The sequence below is a fragment of the Podospora bellae-mahoneyi genome, chromosome 6 (assembly GCF_035222275.1).
Source record: "Podospora bellae-mahoneyi strain CBS 112042 chromosome 6, whole genome shotgun sequence".
NCBI classification, from domain to species: domain Eukaryota; kingdom Fungi; phylum Ascomycota; class Sordariomycetes; order Sordariales; family Podosporaceae; genus Podospora; species Podospora bellae-mahoneyi.
In genome coordinates, this window is record NC_085885.1 from 180,654 (window position 1) to 206,591 (window position 25,938).

The 25,938-nt window shown below is 52.7% G+C and overlaps 9 protein-coding genes and 1 non-coding gene across 10 annotated transcripts; 3 read left to right on the forward strand and 7 right to left on the reverse strand.

Moving 5' to 3' along the window:
- Positions 1 to 1,518: 1,518 nt before the first annotated feature.
- On the reverse strand, positions 1,519 to 3,339 carry QC761_0087690 (uncharacterized protein; the record flags this gene model as incomplete). Its single annotated transcript, XM_062872931.1, has 4 exons — positions 1,519 to 1,848; positions 1,911 to 2,498; positions 2,561 to 2,697; positions 2,761 to 3,339. 4 exons carry the CDS (start codon positions 3,337 to 3,339, stop codon positions 1,791 to 1,793), a joined length of 1,362 nt encoding a protein of 453 aa, XP_062729004.1. The 3' UTR covers positions 1,519 to 1,790.
- A 1,968-nt stretch (positions 3,340 to 5,307) lies between these two features.
- Positions 5,308 to 7,588, reverse strand: QC761_611490 (uncharacterized protein; the record flags this gene model as incomplete). Its single annotated transcript, XM_062881554.1, has 2 exons — positions 6,863 to 7,588; positions 5,308 to 6,787 (listed from the first exon to the last, which is right to left on the reverse strand). The coding sequence occupies exons 1-2, from the start codon at positions 7,396 to 7,398 to the stop codon at positions 5,308 to 5,310; spliced, it is 2,016 nt and encodes a 671-aa protein (XP_062729005.1). The 5' UTR covers positions 7,399 to 7,588.
- Positions 7,589 to 8,159: 571 nt separating this feature from the next.
- QC761_611500 (uncharacterized protein) lies at positions 8,160 to 9,444 on the reverse strand. The gene is made up of 3 exons (XM_062881555.1): positions 9,245 to 9,444; positions 8,987 to 9,159; positions 8,160 to 8,919 (listed from the first exon to the last, which is right to left on the reverse strand). Exons 1-3 carry the CDS (start codon positions 9,412 to 9,414, stop codon positions 8,249 to 8,251), a joined length of 1,014 nt encoding a protein of 337 aa, XP_062729006.1. The 5' UTR covers positions 9,415 to 9,444; the 3' UTR covers positions 8,160 to 8,248.
- A 623-nt stretch (positions 9,445 to 10,067) lies between these two features.
- Positions 10,068 to 11,932, reverse strand: QC761_611510 (uncharacterized protein). The gene is made up of 2 exons (XM_062881556.1): positions 11,515 to 11,932; positions 10,068 to 11,428 (listed from the first exon to the last, which is right to left on the reverse strand). Exons 1-2 carry the CDS (start codon positions 11,840 to 11,842, stop codon positions 10,095 to 10,097), a joined length of 1,662 nt encoding a protein of 553 aa, XP_062729007.1. The 5' UTR covers positions 11,843 to 11,932; the 3' UTR covers positions 10,068 to 10,094.
- Positions 11,933 to 12,136: 204 nt separating this feature from the next.
- QC761_611520 (uncharacterized protein) lies at positions 12,137 to 13,824 on the forward strand. The gene is made up of 3 exons (XM_062881557.1): positions 12,137 to 12,803; positions 12,864 to 13,177; positions 13,248 to 13,824. Exons 1-2 carry the CDS (start codon positions 12,674 to 12,676, stop codon positions 13,037 to 13,039), a joined length of 306 nt encoding a protein of 101 aa, XP_062729008.1. The 5' UTR covers positions 12,137 to 12,673; the 3' UTR covers positions 13,040 to 13,177; positions 13,248 to 13,824.
- On the reverse strand, positions 13,142 to 15,078 carry QC761_0087740 (uncharacterized protein). Its single transcript, XM_062872932.1, has 3 exons — positions 14,544 to 15,078; positions 14,077 to 14,479; positions 13,142 to 14,002 (listed from the first exon to the last, which is right to left on the reverse strand). The coding sequence occupies exons 1-3, from the start codon at positions 14,989 to 14,991 to the stop codon at positions 13,297 to 13,299; spliced, it is 1,557 nt and encodes a 518-aa protein (XP_062729009.1). The 5' UTR covers positions 14,992 to 15,078; the 3' UTR covers positions 13,142 to 13,296.
- Positions 15,079 to 16,199: 1,121 nt separating this feature from the next.
- QC761_611560 (uncharacterized protein) lies at positions 16,200 to 17,864 on the reverse strand (the record flags this gene model as incomplete). Its single annotated transcript, XM_062881558.1, has 1 exon — positions 16,200 to 17,864. The coding sequence occupies one exon, from the start codon at positions 17,862 to 17,864 to the stop codon at positions 16,200 to 16,202; it is 1,665 nt and encodes a 554-aa protein (XP_062729010.1).
- A 2,410-nt stretch (positions 17,865 to 20,274) lies between these two features.
- QC761_611570 (uncharacterized protein) lies at positions 20,275 to 22,876 on the reverse strand. The gene is made up of 3 exons (XM_062881559.1): positions 22,508 to 22,876; positions 22,289 to 22,435; positions 20,275 to 22,237 (listed from the first exon to the last, which is right to left on the reverse strand). Exons 1-3 carry the CDS (start codon positions 22,585 to 22,587, stop codon positions 20,407 to 20,409), a joined length of 2,058 nt encoding a protein of 685 aa, XP_062729011.1. The 5' UTR covers positions 22,588 to 22,876; the 3' UTR covers positions 20,275 to 20,406.
- Positions 22,877 to 22,951: 75 nt separating this feature from the next.
- Positions 22,952 to 23,022, forward strand: QC761_0087770. Its single transcript has one exon. It is a non-coding gene; the product is annotated as a tRNA-Gly (tRNA).
- Positions 23,023 to 23,171: 149 nt separating this feature from the next.
- On the forward strand, positions 23,172 to 25,925 carry QC761_611580 (uncharacterized protein). The gene is made up of 3 exons (XM_062881560.1): positions 23,172 to 24,106; positions 24,172 to 24,689; positions 24,753 to 25,925. Exons 1-3 carry the CDS (start codon positions 23,500 to 23,502, stop codon positions 25,707 to 25,709), a joined length of 2,082 nt encoding a protein of 693 aa, XP_062729012.1. The 5' UTR covers positions 23,172 to 23,499; the 3' UTR covers positions 25,710 to 25,925.
- Positions 25,926 to 25,938: the final 13 nt, after the last annotated feature.

The following is a 25,938-nucleotide window of genomic DNA, read 5'->3' on the forward strand; positions in this document are numbered from 1 at the left end:
ATTAGGTACCTATCTTACGTAGCTCAGGATGGAAGGAACGAAGGTGGTGATTGAGCGGCTCAAAGTAAATAAGCTGAGCTAAACGAACAATATCGTTGCAAACTCAAAGAAAACTTGAAGTGTAGACTGGGAGTTCGACACAGACCCCTTGCTTGTGTGAAAGTTCTGGAGTTGGGGAGCAGTGGACCACTTTCAACGCTGGAGTTTGATATATGGGTTGGAGCAAAGGCGCGATATCCTGATTCCATCATTGTCAACCGTGTCAGATGATGTGGACACTCCATCTTTCGAAGGGCCTAGTGATTAAGCTGCCAGTGTGAAAGCCTCAAAGCACTTTCCTATATATTCCACCGCCCTCTACTTCAGATGTTGACATGTTGTTGCACGTCCACCGCGGCTTTTTCTGTCAATGAACCTACGTAACTCACCAAAAACTCGTCAACTGTTACAATCCCCTTCAGGAGCGTCCTTTTGCTAATCCTGGCCCATGGGTTAACAATCGCCGCAGCCAGTGCTGTTTCCTCGCCGGAGAACTCAGCATCGGCCTTGTCCGTCCTTCCGTCAACCGGCACTCGCACTCCCAGCATGGAGACGCAGCCTTGTCTTACGTTGATTCAAGCCGCCAATCAAGATGTGGTATTTCTGGGACTGTGAGCATTGCATCGAACACTTTTGGCAAAGGCGAGACAGGGTACCAAGAGGTGGTCAATCAGATTGGTGCAAAGGGGGGACGTTGTCCATTCCGGTCACTGCTAAGAGATCAATAATATGAGTATGTGAGATGAGTATCTTAGGTAGGTGAATGACTGTCACATACTAGGACTACTGCTAACCTGTATTGAGCAGATTATCAGTGTGCACCTATGGCAGGCCCATCCCTCGGCCTGACGACGACTCCCCAAGCATGACCACCATCGCCACGACAGGCGCTATCTCGGGCTAGCCCACGTACATGACACTCGCTTATGCCCTCGAAACCATTGCATATTACACTTTTCTGCGAAAACAGAAAATAACAGGGCTCTACAATCCCTTTGCGGTCCCGACAACAGCCGCCACAACCGGCATGGCGACAACGACTGGTAACTACACGGACAGACAACTTCGAAGCTGAACGCCTGAGCAAGTTTGTGGGAATTTTTACGATGTCAACTACTAAGTATCCTTGTGTTGAGTGGCCAAGCAAGGAATATCTGTTCTATAATGTGGAGGAGTGCCCTGGGTCCAACGGGCAGTGTGCGGCGAGTTCAACTATGCGATTGAGCCGCCCCACTTCTTTGATGTTTCCTGTACCCTCAACGAAACCGACTATCTAAACATGCCGGAATACCTCTAGCCATCCGAGTCCACAATGACAGAGGTGACACAACTCATTCGAGATTTTTGCTCCTCTAAAAACCGATGATCCCACCTGTCTTCAGATGACCAAACGAGTGGGCGGCGAGAAGCACCCTTAGGTATGTTCGTCTGGAGCAGATAAATCGGCAGTCGCCATCACAAACAACCTGGGAGGCCTTTTCAGGGTGTAATAATCATTCATTCACCTTCTACATGAAAATAATGGTGAAGCTAAGGGAGTCGGAGCATGGGGGGGAACTAGATACATTCTTGGGCTATGACGGTGGTGAAAAAAAGTAACTATGTGCGTTGAAAGTGAAACGAATTCCGGCACATCCAGCAGAAGCACTAGCCAAACAAAAAGAGTATTTTTGACAACTGCCTTGACCACCACTGTCGCCGCCATCCTTTTATTGGGGGCTTTATTTTCCTGGCGACAAAAGTCTGTTTTCTTACACATTGACGGTGGAGCCGATGGGGCCGAAGCGGATGTTGGACCAGACAACCTTGCTGTAGTGTTTGTTAGCATCTGAACTGCACAGAGAAGCACAAAAGGCAGGCGAGGGACGTACGCGTTGGGGTAGTTGGCCTTGACCTCGGAGGGAACACCGGAGTCTTGGGCGCAAGGGCCACGGGCAGCACCCGGCTCGCCCTCCTTCTCAGGGGGGTAGACGGAGTCGAGCCAGAGCATGTTGGCGTAGTGATCGGCCCAGATGGACATGACGAGGACCATGGGGATGCGGAGGGCAGCGTTGAGCTGGGGGAAGTCACCGACCTCACTGAAGCGGTTGCGGTCCGTGAAAACATCAAACTGAGTCGAGCAGAACTCAGGGGTGATGTTGGGGCTGGCTGGGATGCCGTCAAAGGTGGGAGCGGGAGCGAGGATCTTTCGGCCGTTCTGGACGAAGAATTGCTCAAGGTTGTCATCCTGGAAGCGGGTGACGACGGTGAACTTCTTGGTGGTGTCGACGGTCTTGCCCTTGCCGTAGAAGTCGGGGTTGCCCATGCGGTAGGGGTTGTAGTCGCAGCCATTGGCGTCGCAGCCACCAGCGAAGCGGTCCTCGGAGTAGGTACCACCGCAGGTGTCACGCTCGCAAACGTGGTAGTTGTTGTTCTCGCAGGCGTGGGGGGTGAAGGCGTAGGCGTGGGCATTGGACTCCCTATTCTGCGTGTTAGCTTTTGTCGACTTGAAAACAAGATGGACCGGGTCGGTTAGACATACCAGACATCGATCTCGGCGCAGCAACCGCCATAGGGACCGACACCAGCGTTCTCATCGTTGGACGACTCGCGCCAGCCCTCAATGTTGGCCTTGCCACCGACGAACTTGAGATCACGAGCGCATTGGGCGTCGCAGTACTGTTTCCTCCCCCCCCATCATGTCAGTGGCTGGGAGGCAGGGCAGCGGGTGGGAGAACTTACACCAGTACCGTACTTGGCACCAGCCTTGTTGGTGGGATAGCTGCGCATGCCACCATCCTCCTCCATGGCGACAAAGTACAGGGCCGAGTTGAGACCGCACTCGACCGTGGAGAGGTCGACGTCAAAGCTGAACTCGTTGTTCATGAGGGTAAACATCTGGTACTTGGAGGCACCGTTCATGAGGTAGAAACGAGAGCCGACGTTGGTGCCATACTCGTGCTTGGTGACGAACTTGAGAGTGAGGGAGTCACCGCTGGTGGAAGCACCGTAGGTCTGCTGGTAGTTGCCGGCACCCTCCATCAAGCACTTTGACGCGCAGTCGGTGGCGGTGCTGCAGGCAGCTGTGTTCCAGGCGTTGCCATCGTAGCAGTTGGTGCCGCCCGAGGTGTGGATCCAGCGCCAGTTGGAGTCGATGACGACCTCAGCCTGGACGGTCGTGCAGTTAGCCTTGCCTGTGCACCTCTTCCAGGTGATTCGGGGGTGAGTCTCGGTCTGCTGGGTGCCGACGCCCTGACCGGCGACGAGGCCGGTCATGAGGGAACCTGCGGCCAGGTACTGAAGATACTGCTTCATCATCATGGTGGGCAACTCTTGGTGAAAAGATGGAAGAAGTGCTGGTGTTGCGTGATCGAGAAGAGAGAAGGACGTCAGTAGCACAGGGCGAGAGGTCGTTTATATGTTTTCCTGGGTCCAGTCAAGAGAAACTGAATTCGGACTGAGAGGGTTCTCAGGCTGTGACGATCCCGACCTCGACTCCCGTGCTGGAGCCTCCCGATTCGGAAACTTGGTTCCAGGCACCGCGTGAACCATCCAAAGAGCCGCTGCGTGGAAGAGTGAGCCGAATTCCCATATCCAAGCCTCTGCGGTGCCATGCCTTCTAATTGATCAGCCAACGGTTAATCGTCCATTGCGAGAGGAAGAATCCGCGAGGTGCCTTGGCGGTGGTAGCGAGATAGATTAACTGCCGTGGAGATCTGGGGTAGGCAGATGGAAAAGGCACACGATGTGATGTGGTGTGGCGAGCGTAATGTATTGTTGTTTACTTGCCGCCAGGGTTCTTGTTAACACCCTGCCCCCCTGCCCCTCTGCCCCCCGGGTATCATTGCACCTCCACTACAGGCAAAAGTAAGAAAGAAAAGAAAAGGGGGCGATCCTCCTTGGTGCAGCACAGTAGTAGTAGGCGTCAGGCGTCAGGCGTCACGCCCACTGATGATCTCTAGTCTTTTTTCCCGGGTCGGTTTGGGCCAGCATTTGGAGGCATCGCAACTGAACACGGAGACTTGGCCCCGCAGTGCAACGTCGTCTCCAACCAGAGGTCCCTTCCCACAGCCATGTTCCGAGCCGGCCATCTTTTGCTCTAGGGCCAATATAAACGGCAATTAAAATCGGCCCCTCACTGAAGTGCCGAGCCAACTTCGATCGGACACCCCATTGGTGTTTTTGAAGTCGTTGGCAGCCCTCGCCCACTTCATGACACCGTCTCAACCGGCGCCGAGACCGTTGCGGGGGCGGCAGTTGATGCAAACCTGGCCGCCCACTGCAACAACACCAGACCTTGGCTTTATATACGGCTGGTATGATCTTAATTATCAGCTTTCGGATGCCTGTACCGGAGTGCCTTATTTGCCCACGAACCCCTGCACACTTCTTGTACCCTCTCGCCTCATTTGTTGCCAACCACCGGGCGTCTGCTGCCAGGTGAGAAGATAGGCGATAGAGGTTGGCGGCCGTGTTTGCCCCGTGAATTTAGCCCGGAGAATGAGCAAAGCGGAGCCCCCCGCTCCGATTCGTGGGTCGGCCGTGTTCGGCCAGACTACAGTCTCCCATATTATTTTATCTTGTTCCTGCAGTAGGTAGGCAATGAACTGTGCAAGGGCGCTTATTTCGTGCCGGTATCAGTTCCTGTTTCTCCTCAACAAGATATGCTCTGGGTTAGCCTGCCAGTTGGGTCCTCGTTCCTACCTAAGTCTTGACTCCTGAAGGCGAGCTGAGCTGTTCAAAGCGGGTTCTTAATGAAGCCGCAAATGAATACAAAACAAGCTCTGCTCCGAAAGGACTCTATATTGCGCTATTGTGTTCCACGTAGGGCAGTCATGTGGTGTCGCTTAGCCACCAATGACCACATCCCAATCTCTCCAAATGAAAGCTTCTTCTGAGAAATGGGTAGCGACAGTGGAAGGGAAGTCAATTTCCCGGTATTACACACAAGACTTGAGAGAGTTCGGAATGACGGACTGTTATCCGGAATGCAGATGGGCTTGGTTGATTGGAAAAGGAATGGGTTTCTGGTGATCCAAAGGCTCAAGTGACGCTTGGAGTGTTTGTCTGACGAATGACCAAATCACTCGGAGAGATTGTAATGAAGAACAGGGTGCAGTGTTGCCACTCCCTTGAACAATTACAACATTTTCAGATGCAGATGGGCCAACATGAAGGTACAATCTTTCAACCCGGACAAGGTCAGCACTGGCCTGGCCAAGTGCATCAGAATACATTGCAATGATATATCAAACAACATGTATGAGTTATTATTCCCAATAGCTATCATCACCAAGTATGAGAATCAGCCAACACACTCTCAGAAGCCTTCTCGCTGAGCATGAATGTGGGCAGCACCGGGAACGGGCCTGGTACTCTGGGGAAAGCACTGGCATCGACCACCCTCAAGCCGCGAACACCCCTCACTCTGAACTTGCTATCCAACACTGCGTTGGGGTCAGAGTCAGCTCCGATAGCACATGTGCTTGTCGGGTGGTGTCCGAAAATCTGGTTCTTGAGCCACTCAATGTCGGCGGCGTCATCGCATGTGCCGTCGGCCGACATCCCGCCGGAGCATGGCGGCTCAACAGGAGAAATTGGCCCGAGAGGAGCTGGCACAGAGGCAAATAATCTCCTCACAAACTTGACAGTGTCCAACTCAGCGGCCAGATCCATGGCCGTGCCAGCGTCACCTTCTTCGAACAAGTGAAAGTTGATGCTCGGCACATCTCTGGGGTCGGCGCTGGTGAGGAGGACTTTGCCGCCGCGCGACTGGGGTCCGATCTTGACGGTCGAGAAGCCAAACATGTTTGGCGGGTCGGGCACAATGCTATCAGTGGGTGGCCAAAAGCCTCTGAGTGCGAAGAGCCCGCCGACGAGAAAAATGTCACGCTCGTTGTAAGCCGGCGAAATGCTTTTCCTAAAGACCGCGTTGAGAGTGGCCCCCTTCATGTATGGTCCCTGCTGGCTTTGCCAGAGCGTGACACAAGGGTCCCCGGGTGCTCCAAACCAGCAAGCAGGGTCGGCCGGGTCGGGGGGCGGAGTGGTGAAATTTCTGGCCGCGTGGCCGACGATGGGAACCTCGTAATTGTCTTGCAGGTTGGTGCCCACGCCTGGGAGGTTCTTCACCAGAGGGATACCAAAGGAAGCCAACTCTTCTGCTGGACCAATGCCCGAGAGCTTCAAGAGCTGGGGTGAGTTGAAAGTGCCACCAGACACAATGATTTCCTTGCGGGCAAAAGCGCGGCCCCATGTCCCGTTGTTGGAAGCTGTGTTCCTGGGATCTGCTCGATAGACGGACTGTCCTTGGAGGTACTCAATACCTGTTGCCTTGGGCTTGCGGTGGGGGTGATTGATATCCTTGAAGGTCACCTTGGTCGCCAGAGTGTTGAGCTGAATCCAGAGCGGATACTTCTTCTTGCCGGCAGCGGTGAGGGCACTGGCGGTCTCCAGAACAAGATCCCTGGAGGAGAAACGACGAGCATTCTCGTCCGAGTGGACGGCAGAACCAAATACACCCACACTCTTGTCGCGGGCCGGGTCAAGGGCGTTGACGTCGGCTGTCAGGTGGTCGACAATATTCAGAGGATCTTGACCGAGGTCGTCGGCAGCCTCAGCCATCACCGTGGTCATGTCGTCTTGCCCCACCCAAACAGATTCATCGCTCATGCTTGTGTCAAAATAACCGTTGAAGCCATGACCCGGAGTGCCAGATGGTAGATAGTGGTTGTTCTCTATACGAGCAAAGATGGATCGCATGGCGATAGGGCTGAGAAGAGACGGGTTGTGACATTAGTTCTCTGCCGATTGCCGCGGGAAGAAAAATAAGGGGCTGAGAACTCACTTCCAACTTGTATCACCGGTCAGATCGGCTATAATTTGCCAATCGCTATCACTGGGCAAGACGGATGACATGGCGTTGACAGCAGAACTTCCCCCAAGAGTTCCACCGCGGGGGTAATGAATACCCAAAAGAGTCGCTCCCGCAGGGGGGCTCGTGCCGACATAAAAGGTGCCATCGGTTTTGCGGTACACGCGATGGTTGTGCTGCAGTAGGCGACTCTCATTTGCGTAGTTGCGTACAAAGAAGTCCCATCGCATAGAGGCATCCTGGTAGGGCAAAAAGAATAGCGCCCCAATCTCGGACGTTGGGTTGTTGCTTTGGTCATCGCCGGCTTCGACCAAGAGCACAGAGTGGCCGGCCTTGGCGAGGTTGGTTGCCAGAGGACCACCTCCAGGTCCAGAACCAACGATCACATAATCGTAGACGTTGTCTTCTGGTTTGGTGTAGCCGCCATGCCCACCCTCGCCGCCACCAGCAAAGGCCGGGATGGTGAAGATGGTCAAGGCGGTGAGGATGGTTGTTGTGAGGCGTAACATGGTTGAAGGTCAAGATAGGTCTAGTCAGACCTGGCCAAACTTTGGTGGCTCCTTGGACTTGATGATTCGGTGAAAAGAAACAACAGAGGAGGTTCTCTCATGGTTTATAGATTCTGTAGCCACCAGGCTCTAGTCAGGACTTCTTCGCAAGATGATCCCAAGGTAAGGGGCTCAATTTCCAGCCTCCTGGATCACCTTTAGCTGTCGCGTCCCACTAACAAAGCCGCGATGTTGCGCTGGACCAAGGGGTTCTGTGGTTGAGCGGGGACGCCTTTCCTTCCCCGGACATTCCGGGCACACCACTGCATGTCAGCACTTGCCCCGCTCCGGCCAACTTGTCGGAGTAGACCCGCGATTGGTGTTCTGGCTACCGAAGGGGGGTGTCGTTGGTGTAGAGAAGACCTCAAGAGAACCTAACATGCCTCCTCGACGTCAGAACAGAGTCGGCTTGTGGCATGGCGCGTTAGGTATGAGGATGTAAAAAATAAAAAATAAAAATAAAAACAAGAGATGAAAAGACTAATCTTACCGTGATGAGTCTTGGCATCTGCAGGTAAACGGCTGCCAGCCCCTGTCCATTCCGAGTTGGGTTGCTTTTTGCCCTGCCAAGGCCTCTACCATGTGCTGTTGTCTGCAGTGGTCCCTTGATGTTGGTTTCAACGGTCCATCTAACACCTAGAAGGGGAGCCATCAAGGCAATAGTGTGACTGTCCCCCGCTCGTGGCAGTGGGATCCGGCGACTCGGAAAGGATCCAGGAAGCTGGTAGCTAAAAAGCCGCCTCACAGACGGACTATTGATTCCTTGCCACGCACATAAAAGTGTCTAGTGATGTACCTAGATACCTCATTACTAATCCCAAGACATGAACTTGAGCGTTTGCCCTGCCCATCGACTAGCTACATCTTTGACCTTGGCTGTTTCGTAGATGAACCAGTCATACGGATAGGCTACATTTTCCTCGCTCAGGTCGGCTTCGGGAGGGAAGCTCCCATAGGCGCCAACAACCACGACGTCTTTAATGGTAGCATAGCCTCTCCCGTCAGAGGAAAACACTGCATTTCCAGTCCCAATTCCGTCAAACACACTCTTCTCTACCAGCACCTTCCCACCACTTCTAATGTCAAGACCTCTCCGTGGCTTCTCGTAGAACGAATTGAAGATATGCCCAGTGCCGGATCGGAACGACAGGGCATTGGTGACGTTCACAAAGTGGTTTCTCGCAAATGTTATGTGGAATTTGTTGTTGTCCTCAAGAGCGCTGCTGTCTGGGTGCCCGATTGCCACAGCTGAATCGGAGGCGTGTGAGAAGCCGTGGAATTTGTTGTGGCTCACCGAGATGTAGTCACTGCCGCTAGTGATTCCGAGAAGCTTTCCACCCGAAGCCGAGATGTCTAGATGGTCGAGCCATATGGAGCGGCCGTTCTGGATAGTGATAGCGTCGGTCTTGGTGTTGGAGATGACTAGGTTACGGACGATAACGTTGCGGCTGTCTTTTAGCAACAGGCTGATACCGCTCAGAGCTGTTAACAGCAAGTGTGGTGTGTCAGTGCTGAGCGACAAAAAAACTTGGTGTGTGAAACAACATACAGCTTCCAGGAGCACCGATAATGGTCTTACTGGATCCTACTGCAACTTGGATGCCTTCTGCCTCAATAGCCGCACCGACAATAACCACGCCTACTTCTGTTCCTGCCACGGCAGCGGTAAATTCATCCACTGTCTTGACAAAGTTGTGCTCAGCCCCCCAGCCGCCAATAGTTCTGTTCATGTGCCATTCTTGTCAGACTCGTCTTCGGCCGTGGGTAGGTCCAGATGATGATGATGGTGGTGGGGGTTAATACTCACGCTCCGAACACAGAACAATAACCAATATTGCAGGCATCGTCGTATGTTGCCTCTTCCTGCTCTTCCCAGTTCATCTGTCTTTTCGACAGAAGACGGGGCTTGTTGATCCTGACGGCGGTGGCAACTGTGGCAGCTGTGGCCAACCAAACAAGGGAGTGTGCAGTACGCATCTCTGTTTGACGCTTTCTTATGACTTCAGGCGTCACGGATCCTTGTAATCTTGTTTGATCAATGTGGGAAAAGTCACCCCTTCTTAAAGGGAGTTGCTGGGTGCGGGGGCAAGCGCTCAAAGTTCATGGGGTACCTGCATCTCATCAACACGTCTGATAGTCTGTTGCCCCCGCTTCATTTACCATGTGTGACGTTTGTCTTGGAGAATGGTGCTTTCAGTGGAATATATTAACGACTGGAACATTCTTCGAGGCTTAAACGGGTAATATGACTTCATGCGACACCAAGCCCGGTAAATGGTCCGGCTTGAAGGACTGCGCCAAGAGATCTACATTTTAATTTTGACGTTCTGCAGCGGTGATTCTTTAAAGCCCGTTTCCAAGTGAAAGTAAGCCAGGAGTTTGGGTACCTATCTAGGTGTTAGAGTTGAAATCAGGCCTATATCCGGGGACAGGCCCGACGGAAGGGCTGAGAGTGGACAAACTACCCCCAAACATCATCTCCCGTTGTGGCAGCCCAGCATGTGCCTTCTACGTGGTCCGATATTATAGTATATTTCAAAGCTTATTTGCTATGTTATAAACAAAGCACTAGGTAGCAACAAGACCATATCAATCCAGCAATTTCTATCCTTCTTGCCATGTTCGTCATGGCCAGTACTTCACATAGTAAGGTGCCTTTATAGGTAGACGCTCGTATCAACACCAACCCCGCCATGTTCCCGAACCTGTTCACCTACACGGGAAGGACCCAGGCCAAGAATAAACAGGTATGCTTTCAGATCCTCAATCTTTCTTTTCAGCCAATCTAGGCTATTCTCAATATCGCCGTCCTGGTAGGCGAGGGGAAATCCAGCCTCAACAATCACAACCTTTCTCTCTTGCTCTCCTTCCTCTTTTTCCTCGAGGAGGGGCTCCATCTCCATGGTCTTATCTTTGATTTGGTACTCAATCTCCTTCTTATCCTCGGCGAGCTGAGTCAAGGTGAGCTTCATAGGTCCCACTACCTGAGCGGCCAGGGCGGGGTGGTTTTCCTGCCAGACCTTGAACTCGGCAGCTTCCATGCCTGCCTGCGTCATTTGCCTCTTTGATTCAATGTTGACCAACATCTCGCGGCGCTCGGCAAGGAACTTGGTGGCATCTTCGAGCTGACTTGTAACTTTCCCCAGAGCCTGATCAATCTTGGCAAGGCGTTGCTGGTGACCAGCCATTGCAACCATCAGATCCTGGTACTGATGGAGCTTCTGCACAAAGCTGGATTTGGTGGCATCAACAAGAAACGAGATGGCTTCGTCTTCTTTGTAGGCAACGGGAGCGGCAGTGTTGACGGGCTGGTAAGCGTCACTGCTGGCGTTGGGTGTTTCCTGATCAGTACGGCGGCGCTTTTGACTGGCCGCTTGGTCGCTATCGGTCTCGGCAGCAAGGTCTGAGTCTTCGGCCCCGTTCTGAAATGCCAACAGCTGTTGGGCAGCGGACATGTCGGTGAAGACAGCAGGCTTTTGGCCATTGGTATGTCCGTTAGTTTGACCATCGACTGTTGCCGCCGGGGTGGCCGGCGTATCATCATTGACTGGAGAAATCTCGTCATTGGCTGCTGGCACATTGCTGGGGGCCGAGGGTGGGGGTGAATCATGATGGCGCCTTTTCCTGACAGAGGTGCGGGTTGAGCGACGACTCGGCATCATGGGCACGCCGTCATCAGTCTCAGGCGTTAGCTGAAAGGTTGAAGTGACGTGCTGCAAGCCGGGGTCAATGTCCAGGTTGAGCGGTTGCGGGACGGCAGCGGCAATGATGGTATCGCCCTGATCTTGCTGTTGGTCGGGATGCTGCCCCTGCCACGGGTCTTCTTCCTGTTGGATGTTTTGAAACTGCTGGAGCTGCCGATGCTCTTGGGCGCTCTCTTGGACTTGAGCGGGTCCAGGCCCAGGAATGACGGGACTTGTGCTAGGGCTCTTGCGGCGGTTGCGCGCGCTTCGAACTCGGCCCAAGCCAGGAAGTAAGCGTGGCCTGACCCCTTCAGGTATTCATCTATTAGAAACTGCGTCGATTCAAAGCGATTCAGAAAGGAAAAAAAACAAAAACGCCAAGGGGTCATCTTACCTTCTCGGCTGAAGACCTCTCGGCAGTAAATCTCATCAGCCTCCTCAATGTCGGTGGGGATCCAGCGGTTTGGGTCGGAAGGAACACGAGGCAGGCCACGCGAAGGGTTCTGGGCGTGGCCGAGATAGAGAAGTCGCTTAGCTTCATCATAATCTAGAATCTGGCGTTCCCGGGACCAATAGTTGATTTGTCCCCAAACGGCCTGCGACGACGTGTTGTTGAAGTCGGCGAGAAGCGCGGCGCGCGAGAGCCTGTAGCGTTGGCACAGGGTCTCCAGAGCCTGAATGGCCCTAGGGTTCATGGCCTCCTCGCCGCCCTGGGGTGCCATGGCTGACTAACAATGCTGCTGTACGGTGGCAGAATCGGCGTCACGCTTGGAGTTACGATGAAATGATGAACAATTACGAGGCAAGTTGAGTTTGCTACTATGCGTCTGCAGCGTTTCCCGCTGTTTTCCCGACACGCTAAGTTACTCGGTGCACCGTGCACAGCCCTGCCACACCAATCTTGGCAGCCCAGCTCTGTCCGGCCGTCGAAAACCTATCCATTGCCAATCTTGGCAGACTCGGCTGCTTGCCAGAAGTGTCTCGCACTGGCAAACGCCAAGCCCCAGGTGGCTTTTGTCTGGCGTCCGTCTGGAACAAACAAGACATCAGGTAGATAGGTAGGTAAGGACCAGAGGTCATATTAATAAGAGAAGTAAGGCTTTTTGATCTATTCATGATCCTCGCCCGGGCCCTGCCGCCATAACAGCCACTGTTCGGGTGTTTACGGCAGACCTTCCTTCTTCCATTCTTGAGGCCTTCAGCTGGATTCCTCCCATGGGCAACAAAAAGTGGGTCGTCGCACCACTATCGTGCCATCTAGTCTTGTGCCACACCACACAGGCTGGAATCATCAGCACACTTTGGACTTGTCTGGTGCCAACATGGACTTATGCCTGGAACGAGATGCTGTTCTCAGTCCATCTTGGCGATGTAGCGGACAATATTTCGTGGGAGTGGGAGCCAAACAGAAATAGATTAAGAGCCTCTGTCTCCCGCTCTCAATTCAGTACCTAGGTCTCACAGCATCACAGCATCACAGCATCACAGCATCACAGCATCACCAAAGCTCAAAGACAACCAAAGACAAGTTACCTATATCAAGCAACTAAAACATGCCCGCCTTTCGTCCAACTCCCCGCCTGTCGGCCGCTGCCCTTCCCAATCCTTCTTCCCTCCCCAGAGCAGTTCCCAAGGGAGTAGCAGCCAATGTTGTTGTTCCAGGCATCGTGGTGGCGGCATCAGGTAGCTCCCATCTCGCATCATTTCCCTTCCGAACGCTCGCTGACCCGGTTGGTTTTATAGTATACGGCGTAATCAGTTACATCAAAAACCAACTGCAACATGAGTCATCCACCATCGACAAGATGTTTGCCCAAAAGAACACCCCCGCCGTGGAAGAATCGAGACGGAGAAGTCTCTTGGTGGATACGGAAGGCGACCCGAGGAGAACGCCCTACAACATTCTGAATTGGAAATAGAGGATGCGAGATTGTTTTGCTTTTAGGGACTGGAAGTGGCGCTGGTTGAATTTAGTCGGCATAGGTAGCCTGTGGCATTTTGGGTTTTGTGCAAAGGGAAGGTGGCCCAAATAATATGAATTTTCTACCTATGACGAGGTACTGTACAACACCAACACATGCATATCCGTACACTCCCTTTCAGTGACTCTAATCTCTGCCGCACCAGGCCCAGCCAAGGTACGTTGCCCCGTCTTTCCAGATTCCTGCCAATCTCACTAAACCTCAATGCCACCCAGATCCCCCAGATTTCTGGTTCTCGGCCGATACTCCAAGCGCAGGCTCGGATCAACCCCAAGACCAAAGCCCAGTGTTCTTGGCTTTGGGGCTGCAGCTCCCTCGGGTAGTCGCCAGTCATATCTCAGCAACAAGTGAACAAGCGCAATCTTGACTTCATTCCCCGCGAAAAAGCGCCCAGGACAAGCATGCTGCCCGTGTCCAAAGCCCATGTGCTCAGGGCTGGTGCTAACCAATTGCGCAACATGCTCGCTGCCTGGAACAGATCGCATCTTCAGAAACCGGTTGCCATCCCACGAGTCAGCTCCAGGATAAACAGCTGGATCCCACATGCGCTCTGCTGACACGGCAATCGTGGCACCCTTGGGAATGTAGGTGCCGTCTGACAAGGTGACAGGCGCTGTAGCCACACGACGCATCGAGACAAGGCCGATTGGCTTGATCCGCTGGCTCTCTTTGATCACGCTGTCCAAAAGCTTCATGTTGTAAAGCGAGTTCTTGGTCCAGCCACCCTCCCGAAGAGCCGACTCGATCTCTTCGTGCAGAGGGTCAATTATGTCAGGATGCTGGACCAAATCGGCCAAAACCTGCACTGTCAGATCGGTCGTGGTATGGATGGCTGCCATGCTCATGACAAGCTGCGCAATGACAGGATCATACGGTTTGCCTTGTGCCTCGCGCTCGAACCTATGGTTGTACACACCAGTTAACTCTAATAAGCAAAAGACTTCTCACAGAGCAAAGACAATCGCAGAACGTACCATTCAATAGCATCGTCGTCAAAACTGCCGTTGCCGGCCATTTTTTGTGCTCTTCTCTTTTCCAGAACAGGCCCAATGATCCGTCTTGCCTCCTGGACATGCACTCTTGCTTTTTGGCAAGACGGCATAAACCAGTGTGCCAGAAACCGCACAGGCTTGGGGACGAAACGTAACTCAATAGCCGCGCGCATAGCATCAGCTGTGTAGTCGCGTGTGACCTTGAGCCAGTCTTCATTTCGGCAGAGCTCGCTGCCTAGAAACACGCGAGAGGAGATGCGTGCAATGAGGCGTAGGATTGTATCGCGAATCTCAACGGGCTGCCATGTTGCACTCGCCATCGTATGGGGTAGTAGCTCATCAAGCGCGAGTCTCGTTTCTTCTGCCAGAGGCTCGGTCACCTTGTCTGAAGGTAACTACAAGTCAGTCCTTACCACCCCAATACCAAACAAAAAATCCGATACACTTACTCAGGTGCTTTGTCAGATCGCGCACTATGACTGCCTGCACAATCCTCGAATCCCTGGCACCCTCTCTGAAGCCTTCAAACCCCGGTAGGCTCGCGTGGAACGAGTTGTAAATAAACTCTCCAAAGCTCAGCCGGGGGTCGTTTTTGATTTCATTGGCCAGTCGTACGGGCAAGATGATGACATCGCCCACATCTGCCGTGACCCGGACTGCCTTGTCGGGGTTGGTGTGGAACCACTGACGAATGATGGTGTAGGATGTGGTGAAGAACTCCTTGCGGATGCGAGTTTTGGTCAGCTCCGTCACAGGCTTGGGGTTCAGGTGAGGAAATTGGGATAGATGGCGATTTCGAAGTGTGCCTCGAAGGAGGGAAGCACCAGTGAAGAGGACAAACAAGTAAAGGTAGTAATAAGCGTCGAGAAAATCAGTTGGTGAAACCATCATGGCCATAATTCAAGCTGCCAGAACAGCGGCCGATGGTGTTTTGGCAGATGGAAAGGATAAAAACCTAGAACTCGGGAAAAAGCAACCGAGCTCTGTATGAAATATATATAGTTCTGTTGAGAAAAAGCACAAACACTTATGATTCTGGTGGAGATATGGCAAGTCTTTGCACAACTCACATCGTGATCCGGGCACCCGAATGGAACAAGGCAGCCTCCTACTTATTTTGGAACGAGCATATTGCATGCGAACAATCATTGCTACATTGATCTGTTCGCCTGCATCCCTTCCTTGACAAATCTCAACGTCCACGTTTCCTTGATCCTGGTATCGTCGTCATCTGTGGGTTACTCCGGGATTACCCGTCCAAAAGAACAGCAATCATTGGCCTAAGAGGGTTACTGGATCGCCAAAGTCGCATCTGCCACAAGACAGGATTCTAGCCTCCACCACGGAATGAACATCTGCCGTAAACAGCGGGAGCTTGGATAACCCGTGCACAACTTGCACAACTTGCTCTGCATAAATCGAGGTGGCGACATGCTAAAAGCATGGAGTTCTCTCGGCTACGGATTTTTTTCAGAATCTAGATTCGTAAACAAGCCACAAAATGACCGTAAAGTGCACTTCATGGTCATTGAATCTCTTTCTGAGAATATTGAATGCCAGCATCACTCTCACGGTTGAAGCAATGATGAGTGTCCTTAGTACCGTGATATAGGTGATGAATCACAAAGTACTTAGATAAATACATATGAACAAGTACACGCGTCAACTGTGTAAATAGGCAGTTCCTCTTCATTGTAGGGTATTGGTATAGAGACTAGATAGACAGGTAGATAGGCAGGTAGGTAGGTATTCCCAAGAGCAGCAATGCAATAGTAAAGTGTATGTGCCTAGTCCTGTATCCTGCTCTGCCCAGTGAGCCCATCGCCGGGCAAAGAAAGTGATGAGAGAGAATCTAACAAAAAGGATGTATAAAAAACTAAACAGAAAAAAAAACAAAGACGCTTCATATCATTATTGCTTGGTCTTTGAGAGCTATCAAGGACATTTGCAGGGAAACAAGAAAACGCCAAAGAAGAAAAGTCAATTTTGTTTCGCCAGATGCCCTCGTCCATCCTCAATATTGCCCCGGCCGCTAACAATTCTTTCCAGCGAAACTCCACCACGGTATTGCCATCCGTCGCCCAACCGCTACTCTTGCTGATGAATTACATTGCTCTCCTGAATCTCATCGCCTTTCTCTGTGGTCTTGTGTACACCGTAGGCGTGGTGTGTGCTGACTCATGCTCCATGACTGGGGTCATGGTGTGTGCCGGTGCCGCTGCCGAGGTAGCTGCTGGTGGCGGGTGGACAACAACAGGTGGGTGCACCACCGGGATCGGTGAGTGCACCGGAGGCATGATGACCACGGGGACTACACCGGGGTGCGCGGGTGCCGGTGCTGGCATGGGATGAGCCTCCTGGGCCGGAGGAGGGTGAGGAGCCGGTGAGGCGATGGGCGCCACGGTTTCCTGACCTGCGCACTCCGAAGGCGTCACTGTCACGTGGACGGTCTGGGTGGTGGTGACTGGATGAGCCGCCACGGGTTGGTTCACCGTGACATGAACCGTCCTGGTGGTGGTGACGGGATGAGCCGCCACAGATTTAACGACGGTGACATGCTGAACTTGAGTACTGGTGACGGTGTGCATGACGGTTTGGTGGTGGACAGACGTCTGCGTAACCACTCTATCCCTGACTTCTGTTCTGACTTGGGTCTCGACCCGGGTGACAGGGACCGTGACATGAACTGGCACAGTCTGGGTGACATGAACCGGGACAGTCTGGGTGACAACATGGCTCTGGACAGCGGTGCTAGTCACGACTCTCTCGCTGACTTGCACTGAAGTGACCAGTCTCTCGCTGACCTGGGTGACAGGCACGCTGACAACCTTCTCCTTGACCTCTGTCCGGGTTACCTGCTGGGTGACAGGCACACTGACAGTGTGGGTGGCCACCTGGGTGACAACGGATGTGACCAGCCTCTGGCTCACCTGCACTGTCGTCACCAGCCTCTCGTTGACCTTGGTGTGCGTAACAGGCACGCTAACAACCTGGGTAACGGCCCGAGTCTCGGTCCTTGTTACCGGAACAGTCACGCTCACTGTGTGGGTGCTTGTCACCGCTCTCGTCTCGGTTCTGGTGACCGGCACACTGACAACATGGGTGACGGGAACGCTGACAAGCTTCTCCTTGGTGACAGGAACACTGACAACCGAGGTATGGGTGACTAGCCTCTCGCTGACATGAACGCTGGTGACGGTAACAAGCCTCTCGCTGACCGCCGTCTTGGTAACCAACCTCTCGCTGACCTCGGTGCGTGTGACCGGAACCGTGACTGGCCTATCCTGCGTCGCCGTGACAACCTTCTCCTTCGTTTCGGTGCGGGTGTGAACCAGAGTGCTCGTGGCGGTGTGGGTAACGGCAACTGTCTGGGTGACATGGACGGGAACGGTCTGAGTTACGTGGACTGGAACCGACTGGGTGACATGAACGGTCGACGTCTCTCTTATCGTGGTGGGAACAGTGACGTGCGATACGAGTGTCGAGGTGTAAGTCGTCGTGTGGGTGACGGGTACCGTGACGTGAACTGTTGTCGGGACTGTGACATGTACTGGCACCGATATATGTACTGTTGTCGGGACGGTGACGTGGGTTACAGAGACGACGGTGCTTGTGTGAACGACTGGTACCGTGACATGAACAGTCTCTTTTACTGTTTGTGTGTAAACGACGGTCTCGGTGACCACTTCGGGGACTGCTGCGGGAGCCCCGGCGGCAGCGAGGGAGACCAGAAGGGCCAGAGCCACTGGCAGAGGGTTGAAGAAGCCCATCTTTGTCCTCCTTCCAATATCTGATGTCAAAAAAAACTTAAAAATATACACAAATGGTTGGTGTTATGCTCCCGATGATCCGGTTCGTGATGATGCGATGAAAATGATGACGGTCGTTAGAAATAAAGTGAACGGCTTGCGCTCCGACAAAATGAAGCAGTTGAGTATGTAAAAGAATATCAAGTAATAGTAAAATGGTCGATGAGTATCCTGCTCCGTTGGTGAATCGAAAAATAGTGAAAAGAATGACAACAACACCGCTTCACCACATGCAACAACGCTTGCACTGTGGATGAGGGGGACGGGCTTGGCGATGGTTGAAGAGGAAAGGAATAAAGAGAGGGAAAGGTCGAGGTGAAGAGAGGAGGGTGGGAAGAGGGAAGAGGACGGACGGGAAGGAAAGGAAACACCTGGTCGATCCGTGCAGCAGTGAGCCAGGAGATCCAAGTAGTTTTAATCCGGTGTGGTGATGTTTCCTCGCCCCGACTTGGCATCAGACCCCCGGTGCCCGGGGAGGCAGCGATGCCACGACCAAACCAGGAAGAAGCCAGGAGGTGTCTGCAAGGGGGTGTGAAGCACCCAGCATCGAGATACGACCCCTGAGGCTTCTCAGAAATCCATGCCAAGATGTAGTAGTTTGTACACTAAGGTAGACTAGTCCAAGACAAACTTTTGCTTTTGTAGTCCAGAGTCAGCTGTTGATAACTGCTGGCTTGTGTTTACAATGAAAAGGAAGGGGGCTGCTTCTTGAGTCCTGATGGCGACGGGAGACCAGCATTGATCATGATATTGGGGATCAAGAGATGTAAAACTCGAACCATAGTTTGCCGGAGCGACATCATCGAGGCCTCTGGGTCGGGCCCATGCTTGCATTCCCGTCTTTGGTGGGTGCGGGACATGCCGTGATGTCAACGGTTGTCAAGAATTCGGATTTTTAAGACGGAGGTTCAAAGAAGAGCGGCCGCGGTCCCTCGCTTGGCCAAGAGGGGGGCTGTTGACTCCCCCGCACTAAACCCCTTTCTGCCTTGTCTGTGCCCATAAGAGGTCTGACGTCGCAGCGGACGCAGGGGACGCGACATTGGAGGAGCCTGGAACCTCGACACTCCGGCTTCTTGTTTCAAGAATTTGTTTCCTTCTCTTTTACGACTCCGCTGCCCATTGCAGCCAAGTACTCGCTTTGCGCACTTTTGTTGCAAAAAAAGGCTTGGACGGCTTGGGACGACAAGACGGACCTGGAACTGGGAGAGCAGCTTCTTTTCTCTTCCTGGCTCAGCCCTCACTGTTCCCGGCGTTGTTGTGGTGATCACGCACCCGTGGGGATCTTTCTGCGATCCTCAGATCATGAACAGGCCTTGTTAAGATGACGGTGGTAGTATTCATTTATGTGCATCTTGCTTTTTGGCCTGTTAGCTAGGTACGCACCACTTGCAAAATATCTATGAGGTACCCTTCCCAAAGTTCCGCTCTCTCCAATCCGCTCCCTGTCCTATCTCCAATGAGAGGTCACAAATCCCTGGTACGAAGCACGCATTCATACACACACCCAATCGATGAGGTAATCTGTCATCCCTAAGTCCTATCGTGTACACAGATGCGATGAGAGTCTTTTTGAGGTCAGTGTGTAAGAGCCGGGGTTGATTGTTCTGATGGAGCTGTTTGAGACTCGGAGCTGCTGTGAACCGGGAGGCTGACCCCACCTTGAACCTCAACTTGCATGCCAGACCCGAAGCGAACTCACCTCGATTAGCTAAGTACCAAGCTTGTTAGGTACCTACCTACGAATACACATCTTAACAGAGTGAAGTTATGTGATACTATTCCGTGCAAGTACCTACCTAGGTGCCTTTGATGCTTAGGTCGACGAACTCACTGTGAGCTCCAGCATGTGAATATTCAACACAACCCCGTGGCTTCGTATCTTCAGCAAGCCAAGTCGAAGACACCCCCGTTGGGGAGGCTCGCATGAACAGGGGTGCCAGTCTTGGCAGGAGTGGGACGCTGCATGCCGAGTCCTTCCAGAGCCCCTGAGAATCCAGCGTCAGTGCGAGTTTGGTTGTCTCAGCTCCCTGTCTCCCAAGAGCAAGCATAAAACACCCATGACTTAGCATGAAACTGTCGTCTGTTTTTCTGGGCAGTGCAAGGCAGGGCAACGTTCAGCTTTAAACGTACTTATGCAGCTGCACGCTCCTACCGTCTTCACGGTTTCTTGCTTCGTCATCTGTACTTCAGATGGTTGTCACGTACATACTATCCGTTCCAATTACATCAGTCCGTGGCTGCTTTAATGGGGACTTCCTGGCACAATCTCAAAGTGCCACCAGGTTATCCTCAAGAATCGAAGGTCTCTGGCTAGGCATCTTAGGCACAATCATCATTCAGATCGGCCTCTGGTGTATATGCATCTCCAAGTCTCTTTTAAAGTTCATGTAGAGTTGGCATCAAAAAGCAATCAACGTAACAAACATGGAGAAAAGTCTATTCTCTGATGGCCAAATACAGATTCAGTAGTTCCTCCAAGCCTCTTAACCCAGCATATCTGTCCTCAGATCGTAACTGCACTCCATTGTATCCTGATGGCACTCTCAGAGTTGATATCCACCCTTCTCACTTTCTTCAACTTCACGGCCACCTCCAGCCCGCCAAAGCCAACCTTCTTGACCACCCTATCTTTGGGCCGCCTGCTGCTCAGGTTGAGATGATCGTCCTCCAGCCCTTGCCCATTGGCACCGGTGGCATGGTTAGAGTGCGGAATGGCTGTTGCACTGGCACCTTGCCCGGGATGATGGCAAGCCCCGCAAGCAAACTGTATGTATCTGAGGGCATTAACCTCGTTCCACTTCCCATTTCTGACCAGAACACCCCACTTTGCCTTAAATTCCACATCATTCAGTGAAATCACATCGCACCAGCCGTTGCCTATCACGATGCCAAAGGCGTTGTCGCTCTGATCTGACGTTTGGGAGGCGGGTAGCTCAAAAGCAAACAACCTGACGCTGTAGGGAGGGAGCTCAAAGGGTTGAAACAAGCTGGCAGAAGTAAATTTGCGGGGGACTTCGTAGTGTCCATGACCAGGGCCAGACCCGACGGCGTGGGAGTGACAAGATGTGATCTTCCAGGTTGCTTTCGTGCTGTCACCAGGTCGCAAGGCAGGTGGCTTGTCCAGTATATACAGATTCTTGGACAAGGAGGAAATGCGGTGGTTGAGGTTGCCGAGGGCGTCGTCCAGAGAAGCGGTAGAAAGATAGATGGTTTGTCGGGAAAACTGCGCCAGATCGGCCGGATTGTCCAAGAGAACAAAAGCGCTGTCTGGGTCATCGGAACCTGTGTAGACGTTGGAGGAAGAGGAGCAGGAGTGCTTGAGCTCTGGGCGGATCACGAGACAAACAGGAAGCAAAGGCTCGTTGATACTGGAGGTGCGCGAGGTTTTGCAGTTGATGTAAGCGTGGTACTCGCCAGCGTTGGCGGGTGTGGTGCTATTGCGACCGCCCTGAGGCTGGTGAGAGGCTTTTCTTGCAGGTCGAAGGAGAAGTGTGACACGAAGGCCACGACTCGTAATCAGCGGCGGGGTGTCGTCCATCAAGACAGCCGAGCTTGGGTTTGACGTTCCGTAGTTGACATTACTGTCAGGAATCAACCGGACATAGGTCCACAGGTTCCGATTGTGTTCCTCGAAATCAATCGGCCCATCGGCGAGGGGGCGACGGGGATCCCCTTTGACCCCCTTCCAGTGGTGTTTGTTGCTCAGATACTTGGACAGCCCCCAGGCAAGCATCGTATAGTCTTCGGTCGTTTTCATGATTTCTTTTTGGAGCCGATAGAAGGCACGGTGGCCCTCTCCGTAGATCAGCGGCATATGAACCTTGAAGATACCGAGCAAGCAATATGCTGCATCTTCAATCCGCGTAGTCTGTCTGTTGGCAGCCCACGACATGCGCTCTGCAACGTGACACGTTGAGGGATCAGCACCCTCGAGGACCAAGATGGGAATGCCCGTGACTTTGGCGATAATGTTACGCAACGAGAATTTTGTGCCAATCTCGTGCCAATCATGATCGTAGAATTCGACCAATGGCGGAGCGATGAGTTCTTGAAGCGTCCAGCCCCGGGTGAACCATCTCGAGTGCTCAAAGGTCCTAGGCAGCTTGTCGTACTCTCTCAGAATGGATGGTATGGTGCGGAAGGCGGCTTTGGGCGGCGGAGACCCAACATCCTTCCTCAAGCTCGACACTGACGATGTGTCTGAGAAGAGCTGGTGGGAGGTCTCATCGGCCGCAACGTCAGCCATGTAGGCGTAACAGATGTCGCTCTCTGCATACCACCTGTACATGGAGTTGATGGCTTCAGACAGCTCGGCACTGCTCGTCTTGTCGATGCTGGCTGCACATCAGACAGTGGGTTTGAGGCATGAATGGAGAGTGACATACCAGCAGGTGTCTACCCATACATATTCATACTGGTCCTGAATGGCGCGGGCACAGCATCCTGCAATCTTGGCATATCCGGCCTTCTTGCGGAGTGCTGTCTTGGACAGCTGTGAGAGGTCTTGGAAAGTCACCTCATCCGGACCCCAGCTAAGACAGTTGAGTTGTATCAGCTCACGGCCATCTCATGACGGTATTAAAGAAAAAAAGGCTCATTCCTACGTGTGCGACAAGATAACATAAGGCGGGACGCGGCCCACAAACTCGACAAGCTCCAAGGTATCTGTCCTCAGAAGCCTCATTGTTCATCCAGACGATGAAAACCGCCGTGGCGGGACCGGTGGAGCTATCGGGCAACGGAGTTGGGCGGGATGATTGAACAAACGGTGGGGGGAAGCGAAGGCAAGGTACAGGTAAGCACTGCACCCACTTCTGTTCACCGCCGACTCACATGGTTGGAAACCGCCGAGGGCCGATTGGTTGCATGGTCTAGTTCATGCTGATAATGTTACTTACCTACACAGCTAGGCAGCATATTGAACACCTGGTCTGCTGTCGAAAGAATAGCTTGGTTGCTTGGTTGTTTGGTTGAAGCATTTTGCTAACAGCAGCTGCGAAAAGCTGTGGCAAGAGGTGGGCTGAAAGAAAAAAAAAAGCAAAATTGATTGCATCAGCCGTGAATTGAACACGGGGCCCATCGATGGCAACGATGGATTTTACCACTAAACCACTGATGCTCTTACGTAAAATGCTCTAGATTTCGAAAATTTAACTTTTATTCTACTATTATCCCACCGTCATGGATGTGGATTTCGTGTCTGGTTCCTCTGTACGTGCTTATTGTTCATCCATCCTCTACAAAGAGGGTTTCCACTCTTTTGTTTAGGTATAACCGAGTACCCATAGATTGGGCATCACTATTTACCTATGCACCACTCACTGCCTCACCGAGCACGGCCCGGATCGGCACGAAACATGGCTTTCAGGACACACGTCGACTTGTGACGTCATGGTCAAACATGCCAGCCCTGAGCCGCCCATGGGTTTCCATGTTTTTGTCCCTTCCAAAATGGGACGAACTGGAACTGCAGGACATATGAGGGTGACACCGACAGAATTCAGGACATGCAACTCTAATAATAAACAACAGCATCTCTACCCTCCCCCCAATGTAGGATTGCTTTCGCCTTGCGAACCTCGAACGAACCCTCGAGATGCAACCTGACAGGCCCTCCCCCTCCACCACCAACGTCGCCCATGTCAACAGTTACTTCAACGGCGCCAGCCCGGCTCCAGAAGCCCAACAGTCGACACAGGACTCTGCTGCTACCCCTCTGACCCCAATTACAGAGCAACCCCCTCAACATGTCGCCCCGGCCAGACCCCCATCGGCACCGGCACGAAGCGTTGTCTTCCGACCTCTTGACCGTCAGCAATCAGCCATCCAACTCCGTCGTCTGCGACCGGCCGCCCTGGGATCCAGGCTTACACCGACCATGACCCACGAGCCCCAGACGCAAGCACACGATTGGGAAGAGGACCATGCAACGGATGTGGGCAGGAGTGGTGGTCGACGACGGTCAAGCTCCGAACCCCAGAGACCATCCATGCCGAGGGCCATCGAAACAGTTCCCCCGTTATCATCGGTACCCGAGAGCCCCTCCCAGAGCAATGCGCAGCAGGATGGGCTACCACATACAGGGCGGTTCCACCGGGCCCTCGGTAGACGAAGACAGACTGTGCTGAATCCGCACCAAGTATCTGGTGGCTCAGGCGACGATGTGTATGAGTCGAGGGTTGTCGACTTTCTCGATGTCATTGGTGAGCTTTTCCCCCTCTCTGGCTGACCTCTCTAAGAAACATAATCTGATAGTTCAAACACAAAGACCCTGAGGTGGCTACTCTATCATCCATAACCAACATTCAAAACTCGCTCTTCTTGCCTTCACTGGGAAAGTGGGTGAACCGACGGCCGACATATGACCTCTCCCAACTACCGCCAATGCCTGGTGCCTTCCCGCCTTCCAAGGAAAGTATAGCCTCTGCTGCTGCCGCTGTCCAGGGAGAACAACAAGGAGAACACGCAGGGCCTCGCTCACCAAGCCTCTCATCTGTCCTGACCTCGGAACCCCAATACGCAATTCTGCCCAACGATGCTTCCCTTCAGGGATGGAGGGAGGAGGATGTCAAGTTGCTGAACGACTATGTCAGGCACATGCTGCATTCTCGACGATCAAAGATCAAACAGAGGTTCAAGGCGTTTGGAAAGTATGTTAGGCGACCGTTGGGGTTCCTGATCACACTCTACGCCACTCTCATTACACTGTTTGGGCTTGCCTGGGTTCTCTTTTTGATCGGATGGGTGTACGTTGGGGACTCGGAAAAGCAGTTGTATGCGATTGATGTGAGTTGCGATGCCGCCTTGCACATCTGGCTGATTGGAGCGATTCTCTAACAAACACCTTAGATTATCGACTATGTTCTCGTGGCGCTTTTCGCAATCGTTGGAGATGGTATGGCACCCTTCCGAGCCAAGGATACGTACCACATGTTTTTCGTTGCCAGATATCACCGAAAAACATGGAGGCGCCGCGAAAGATTGGCGTTGCCCGAACTCAAGGATCACAACGACTTGCCCATTGCGGAAGAACACCGCATCGCAGACGATGATCTCGAAGCACAACACACGCAACAGCGATCAAGCTCGACAGAAAAGATTACAAGAGAAGACAAGGACGAGTTCGTCCCAGTCTTGTCAGAAAAGCAGCAAGCATGCCTGGTTCATCACCAGTCAAAGCTCGCCAAGTCACACACATTTTTCAAACCTCACGAGACGGAAACCCACCACGCATTTCCTTTGCGACTGCTTATTGCCATCGTCCTGTTGCTGGATTTGCATTCTTTGTTACAGATTTCTCTAGGCGCCGTAACCTTTGGCATTCCTTCCCACCGGAGACCTGTGGCGGCCACGACGACCATTCTATGCTGTTCCATCGTCACAAATATCACGGCCGGGCTCTTGATTACCATTGGTGACCGCAGGACGAGGAAGAAGGATGTCTTGGAGAGGTTAATGAGGCAGGAGATGACGGGAGAGGTGATCAAGAAGATCGAGAAGAAGAAGGAAAAGGAGAGAAAACAGGAAGAGGAGCTGAAGCATGAACAAGAAACAGGAGAAAAACCCAGGAAAAGTCTGAGTTTAGCGTTGCCATGGAAAGACACTTCCGGGGACGAGGGAACGCAGACGGGCCACGAGAAAGAAAAACGAGCTAGGTCTCTGTCGGTTCCTCGAACCAAGAGGAAGAAAGAAAAAGAAAAAGTGGGGAGATTTAGCTCCGAAGTCGAAAGCACCCAGGGTGGAGGGAGCAAAGGCGCACAGGATACTGAAAGACTCAAGATGCCAGGGGCATTTGAAGAAGACTAAAGTCGGCTATCTTGGTTTCTCATCGGGGGGCGTTGGATAGTTACTTGGAACATGGCAAGGATGAGGTTGCGCATGCAGAATTCGTACATGATACCCAGACAGGATAATCATAATGAGAGGTATAGCGTTCAATTTGAACTTTGGACCCCAGCGTGCCTAGGAGTGCATCATCTATCGGGGGAAGCTGCGTTGTCGCATTGCTAAATTTGGCCTTGTTGATGTCGATCAT